A 7,500-nucleotide genomic window follows, 5' to 3' on the forward strand; every position below is an offset into this window, starting at 1 on the left:
CACTCTCTCCCTCTATCCGGCGTGTGTGTGCAGCAATTAATCCTATACTCAAAATCCAGAGGTAAAAGTTAAAATTGTCACAGTCAGAATTATACAGCTATCTTGCCTTCAGCTGGCTAATTCTGTAACACAATTGTTATAAAGGTAGAAAGGGTCTGAAAGGGAGGGAAGGGAAGGGTAGAGAAGGGAAGGAAAGGGAAGTGAAGGGAAGGCAAGAGGAAGGAAGGGAAGGGTAGGGAATTTGAGGAAAGAGAAGGGTAGGGAAGGGTAAGAAAGGGATGGGAAGGAAAGAGATGGGAAGAGAAAGGAAGGGAGGAATGATAGGGAATGGTAAGGAAAGGAAGGGAAGGGAAGGGAAGGGAAAGGAGGAAAGGTTGGGAAGCAAAGGGGAGGGAATGAAATAAAGAAAAAATGGAGCGAAAGCAAATTTAAGTAAAGGAGTGTGATAGGAAAAGAAAATAATGAAATATAAACCAAATAAAAGGAAAAAAAAACAAATAAAAAAACAAAAGATAAGGAAGAAAAGTTGAAAATTAATTAGGATATAGAGAGAAAGGAATGAAAAAAAATACGAAAAGGAAAAAAATAGGAAAGGCGATGGGAAACAGGAGGAAAAGGGTAGAGAGACGGAGAGGACAAAGGAGAAAAGAATCAGTGAACGGAGAGGAAGAAGAAGGGAAGTGAAGAGGATGGAAGAGGAAAGGTAAGCATCAACACGCATTGTCTTTCCCTCTTCTGGGTTAAAAAAGCAAGGTCAGAGAGAGAGAGAGAGAGAGAGAGAGAGAGAGAGAGAGAGAGATAGAGAGAGAGAGAGCAAGCCAATACGTGCTGCCTCGCTCACCTGACTCCCCAGCGAAGACTAAATTAGCACATGACTTACCTGAGCCGCTGTTTAGTATCTGGTCTGTTGCGCTGGCAGGTGAGGGAGAAGAGGGAGAGAGGGAGAGGACGGAGACGGGTGAGGCAAGGACCGTAGGGAAAGACAAAGGTAAAGAAAGAGGGAGAGAAGGAGGAGGAGAAGGAAAAGATAAGGGACGATTCAAGTGGAAAAGGAGGGAAGAAAGGAGAGGGATGAAAGAAAATAGGTATTGGAAGAGAGAGAGAGAGAGAGAGAGAGAGAGAGAGAGAGAGAGAGAGAGAGAGAGAGAGAGAGAGAGAGAGAGAGAGAGAGAGAGAGAGAGAGAGAGTCATTCAATCGGTAAAAGTGCGCAAGGAAAAGGTTTAAGAGGATAGATAATCTCAGGTGGGCAAGGGTACACGTGTTAATAACAACCAATCAATACAGGTGTCCGTTTCTGCAGTGCTAATTAATACACCTGTTTATGCAAAGACTAATTTATTTTGTGCACCGTCTCATTAGTATGCAAATTGGCTCCAGGTGTCTTGTCGTATATATAACATAGTGTGAGGTCTATTGGCATTACTCGAGGAACTATACAAGTGGGCTATGCATCTCTGTAACACCTGTGAAGCCAAACCGGTGATTGAATAGGTATGATTTACCTTTCTTGTCTCCCTCCCCTGAAGCAAACCCGAGGTGTTGGCAAAATCTAGGTGAATTATGAGGTAGCGTGAATGTATCGTGCAAAATCAGATCGGGTTTGGAAATTGGAGAAGTTGTGGTGGTGATTTCTGATTCCTTCCCTGTGTGTGTGTGTGTGTGTGTGTGTGTGTGTGTGTGTGTGTGTGTGTGTGTGTGTGTGTGTGTGTGTGTGTGTGTGTGTGTGTGTGTGTGTGTGTGTGTGTGTGTGTGTGTGTGAAATTTGAATCCTGTGAGGTCGTGATTGATGCAGTGATTGAGTCTGGGAGGTGGCACGTTTGATGTTATTACTGGAAGTCACGTACCGCGGCCTTTACGAATATTAGAAAGAAACGCACAGGATGGTGTGTACGTGTGTGGGTTTGAGACGTGAATGTTTAGTGGTAAGCATTGGAAAGTGCAATGGAAACTTGATGTATTGCCACCTCTGTTACCTGTTGGGAATATACGTGCATGTTTTATGTATGAGGGATTCTGGCCAGAGCCAACGAAAAGATGCCTGGAAATAAGAAAAAAGGAAACCTACTTAGAATTCAGGTCTCAGAAGTGAATTGTCAAATTACCCCAAAATTACGAGAATTGTCTCAGAATCTCCCTTTTGAAAGAGTTTAAGTCCAGGCATTAATAAATAGATCATCTGCCAAAGGGTTCCAGAGTTTTATCAGAGAGAGGAAACGTGTAATTTTTTTTCACTGTTTGATCTGCTGCAGTCTCTGACGAGACAGCCAGACGTTACCCTACGGAACGAGCTCAGAACTCATTATTTCCGATCTTCGGATAGGTCTGAGACCAGGCACACACCACACACCGAGACAACAAGGTCACAACTCCTCGATTTACATCCCGTACCTACTCACTGCTAGGTGAACAGGGGCTACACGTGAAGGAGACACACCCAAATATCTCCACCGGGGAATCGAACCCCGGTCCTCTGGCTTGTGAAGCCAGCGCTCTAACCCTGAGCTACCGGGCCGTGTGTGTGTGTGTGTGTGTGTGTGTGTGTGTGTGTGTGTGTGTGTGTGTGTGTGTGTGTGTGTGTGTGTGTGTGTGTGTGTGTGTGTGTGTGTGTGTGTGTGTGTGTGTGTGTGTGTGTGTGTGTGTGTGTGTGTGTGTGTGTGTGTGTGTGTGTGTGTGTGTGTGTGTGTGTGTGTGTGTGTGTGTGTGTGTGTGTGTGTGTGTGTGTGTGTGTGTGTGTGTGTGTGTGTGTGTGTGTGTGTGTGTGTGTGTGTGTGTGTGTGTGTGTGTGTGTGTGTGTGTGTGTGTGTGTGTGTGTGTGTGTGTGTGTTAACATATGGAGATGGAAGCTTAAATTCACAACGACAGGAGAGTGAGTGATTTATGAGTGACTGTACGAGTGAATATCGACACTTACTCTTGGAAATGTATGTATGAAATCTGAACACGTTTTTTCATCTCCTGTCACATAAAGAATATATAATGGAAGTGCATATTGGAAGTTAAAAAGTATAGAGTGACAAGTAATGGAGTGACTGGTGACAAAGTATAGTGGTACTTGTATCGAAATATTAACTTCAATGCATTTTGTGAGTTGAAAGGAAGATAGTGACAAAATTTGAAGTAACTGATGAGAAACTATTGTGTGTCCTATAAGAAAAATAACGAGCTATAATAAAGTGAATATGACAAGCCACATCATCCTTTGTATCTAAATGTAAAGTAAAATATATTATATGTGCTGAAATGAACGTAATAAGGGATGCAATAACTAATTGCAGACCTTCATAATCTATGTTTAAAACATTAAATTTAATGAAGTGTATCAGTGGAAGCCGAGATAGTGGCAAGTGACACAGTTACGACAGACCGTAGCATCATTTGTAGTAAAATATAAACTGAATTGAAGATAGTAACAACTTAAGTGGATGATGTGACATGATTTAATATAAAAACACAATAATGCTTTATAATGAAGTATATTAGTGAAAAGTGAAACGGTGATGACAAACACTAACATCACTTTTATCTATAATAAAGTGTATATGTGGAAGCAAAGCTAACAAGAAGTGATACAATGACGACCAATCGCAACTTCACCTCTAAGAAAAAAGAGGCAATCTATCGTGAAAGCTGAAACACTAACAAATGATGGACTGATTCCTGCCAAAACCGTGTCGTGAGGTAGACGAGTTAGAACGAGTTGGGTGGAGTCAGGTGGAGGGGCTCGACTCCCAAGTGCGAGTGGAAGAATGACTAGAAAAAGACTCGTGTGCAAATTTGCTCGCAGGACACGACAATTGAAGTGGCGAGCGACGAGGGAAAAATGAGACAGGGAGTAAAGCGAAACATGAAAGCTTACGAACGTGATTTTGCGAGGTAATGAAGGTTTGGAATGGGGTGAGTTATGGTGGAGTGTGGAAATGAACCACTTAAACCTACTGTCAGGTCAGGATGAGGTGAGATGGAATGACTTGACACACACACACACACACACACACACACACACACACACACACACACACACACACACACACACACACACACACACACACACACACACACACACACACACACACACACACACACACAAAGGCTATAAATTAAGAAGACTTATACATGGACTGCTTGAAGGCTAGACTAATAAAACACGTGATGGAGGTAATGACTCCCCAAGAAAAATCGTGTAAACATTCTCTTTGCGAACACAGTTATATGAGACAACGCAAACATGAAAAATAAAGAAAAGGAAGAAAAAACTCAGAGAAAACATAAAACACGCATAAAAAACACCAGCAATGAGGAGTAAACATGCATAAATGAATGACCGGCGGACGCAGTCTTGTAAATTTACCTGTTTTGGGGCAGACAGGTAAGAGAGGTATGACTAAATAGCTCCAGTATTTTCAGAACAAACTCTAGTGCACTAAATTTACCTGTTTTGCGGAACTGGTAAAAGAGTTGCGTATATATAACCAGAAAGCCTCATTATTGCCGGAACAAACGCCACAACGTTCCAAATTCATATATTTTTTGCCACAGGTTAAAGTATTATATCAAGAGAGCCTCATATTACCTGAAAAAAATGTTAGTACCTTATGAATTTATTGTTTTTGTACAAGTAAGAGATGTATTAACACAAAACACTAACAAGAACAAAAACGAGTACCTTGTAATTATACTTCTTATTTCTCTTGTGATTCAGGTAAGAGCAGCGTTAGTAAGAAGTCAAAACAATGATAGTCTCCAGTACCTTTCTGCCCTTTACTTATGGTCGTCTTTTGTTAACATTGAGGTCATTGTAGGATGTTGTTTGGATAGAAGAAGAAAAAATCGGCTAATTTCTTCTATGCTCATCTATATAACTGAGTCTTTTAAAAATATAGATAATCCTAGTAAAGATGGATTAGATAATATGATGTTTAAATCTACCTATATTGCACCACACAAATAAATAAAGATTCATTTAATTTATTCCAAGCTATATATATAATTTTTTTGAGTGATTGTGCCCAACTAGTGAGTCTTTTGAAAGTTGTAGGTAAGGTTTAAAATTACTTGTCTTGCACCACATAGGTAAAATCATTATTGTATATAATTAACTACCAGTGCCTTGAGCGAGACATAAACACGTAGTTGCAGAGATACACCGTGAACCGCAAACTGCGCGTATCCCCCCTGAAGCCATGAAAAAGTGCTGGTATTCTGGCTGAAACATAAACGCGCTATTTCTGAAGTGAACCGTGGACTTTGAACCATGAATCGTGAACCGCACCAATTCCTAACTCGGGTAAAAAAAATGCTGGTATCGCGGGCGAGGCATAAACACATGATTACTGAAGTGAGCTGTGAACCATGAACCGAGAACCGAGAACCGAGAACCGTGTGAACCTGCTGCCTTCCATGACGCGGGAATGGTGCGGCTCATGATTCGTGAAATATTATCGTGTAAAGGGCAAACTCTTGACATGAGTGGTTCCCTGCTTGCGTTACGAGACTCCGGAGAGAGAGAGAGAGAGAGAGAGAGAGAGAGAGAGAGAGAGAGAGAGAGAGAGAGAGAGAGAGAGAGAGAGAGAGAGAGAGAGAGAGAGAGAGAGAGAGAGAGAGAGAGAGAGAGAGAGAGAGAGAGAGAGAGAGGTGAGTCACGAAGGTGTGGCAGGCAAGACGTACTCAGGTAATGTCATGTCTTTTCCCTCATTTGTTACTCACTGATTCACGACTTCTCACTGCGTTACTCTCCCTGCATTCCTCTCCCAGCTATACTCTCACATCATCCTTCTCCTTTACTCTTCCTTCGGGGTCTCTTAACTCATTCTACCCTCCATTATTCACATTATTTTCCGTGTCATCATTTTTTCTTGAATTTCTTACTCATTAATCTCGCTTCAATTACTCCTACTCATTACTTTCTCTTGCCTTACTCTTATTTTTTCCCAGTTAGTCATTTATTACTCTCTTGCTTTATTTTTCTTATTTGCTCCTTATTCTTGTTCATCAGTTTCCTCTTCTTTTATACATTACTTGTTTCCTTCTTTTATTTTCTCTTGCTATTTTTTTTTCATTACTTAAATTTAACTTTCTTAGTAATCTCTTCCGTTAGTCTTAGTGGTGTCTGTCTGTTACTTATTACCCTCATTCATTCCATATTCTTTTTTCTTTCTTCCTTCTTTTAATTTCGCTCTCCTTTTTATTCAATTTCGTCCCTCTTAGTGCTTTTCTCCATCAGTCATAGTGGTGACTTTCTATGACTTAATACTCTTTCGTCATTTTCTTCCTTTATTTTCATTTTTGTGTACATAATTCTACCACTCTTGCTAGTCTTTCTCTCTCATCAATCTCCACGCTGTCCTTCTCCTCCTCATTACTCTTACTCACCTCCTCTGCCTTCATGACTCTCACTCATTACTCTCCGACGCACAAAACATGACTCGCTAGAAATCCTCCCGACCTTTTGTTACTACGCCATAAAAATCGGGAAAAAAAGGAATAAAAAAATCAGGTTAGACAACAAATCTTCCTTCCTCTCACCTGTCTCAGCCTCGACTCATTACTTACTCACCTGGGTCTTGAGGGATCTGGGAGAGAGTGAGAGTGAGGGCGACCAGAAGTAATAGTAGCAGCAGGAGTCCCCGCGGCCCCTCCATGGTGAAGGAAGGGCCTGGGCTGGGTTGGTAAGGTCTGCCGCCTCCCTCCCTGCTTCCGGCTTCTTGCGTCTGATAACTAAATCACGGTGAAGGAAAAGTTGGCTGGGAAATATTTGTGCTTCACTTTGCTTTATTGTTATTATTATTATTATTATTATTATTATTATTATTATTATTATTATTATTATTATGGTGCCACTTGGCTATGTAGTTTCCATTGTCGTCTAGTTTCTTTTTTAATGTGTTCGACTGAAGGATTTTTTCACGGCACTGTAACGAAAAGAAGTAAAAAAAATCGTAAAGAAAAAAAAGGTACAAATTCCATCACTTAACATAGACGGACACACGCGCGACACGCACACACACGCACATGACATTACTCAGAAGCCCCTCGTGTGTAAAGCTGAGAAATAAACATGTATATACACCTAACTTTTCCCCTCGAACCACCACTACCCTCTCTTCCTTAACTGTGGGGTGTGGTATGGAGGGAATTGGGGGAGGGGAGGGGTGTACCTGCGTTCCGGTCGATGTTGGACCACACACCCCCTCCCTTCCCCGCCCCAGGTATCACAGGCACGGTCACAGGTCACGTGAAGGAGGTCTTATGTTACGTGCGAGGAGTGGGACAGCCGGGCGCGCACGTCCTCCCTCCTTGACTGTCGGGGCGGTACTGAGAACAGTGGCTGGGTGTTTGGGTGACTCTGCCTAGCTCTGCCTTCCTCTACCTCGCTCTTCTTTGCTCTTCTCGCTCTTACTTTCCTGAGTTACTACTACTATTACTATTACTAATTATCATCATTATTATCAACAATATTATTATTATTATTATAATTATTATTATTATTATTATTATTATTA

At 41.5% G+C, this 7,500-nt stretch overlaps 1 protein-coding gene across 2 annotated transcripts in view; it reads right to left on the minus strand.

Moving 5' to 3' along the window:
- The window catches only part of LOC123510121 (protein turtle-like), a 211,144-nt gene extending 203,847 nt beyond the window's left edge, over positions 1-7,297 (minus strand). Inside the window, exons 1-2 of one of the 2 annotated variants that reach the window (XM_045264948.1) lie at positions 7,254-7,297; positions 6,555-6,909 (exon numbers count right to left, since the gene is read on the minus strand). In XM_045264948.1, the coding sequence (XP_045120883.1) occupies positions 6,555-6,639 (85 nt within the window). In that variant the 5' untranslated portion in view covers positions 6,640-6,909; positions 7,254-7,297. Of the gene's footprint in view, positions 1-6,554 lie in introns of both variants that reach the window. The other variant, XM_045264949.1, reaches the window with a different exon arrangement.
- Between the last annotated feature and the right edge of the window lie 203 nt (positions 7,298-7,500).

Source organism: Portunus trituberculatus, chromosome 28, assembly GCF_017591435.1.
Source record: "Portunus trituberculatus isolate SZX2019 chromosome 28, ASM1759143v1, whole genome shotgun sequence".
Lineage (NCBI taxonomy): Eukaryota > Metazoa > Arthropoda > Malacostraca > Decapoda > Portunidae > Portunus > Portunus trituberculatus.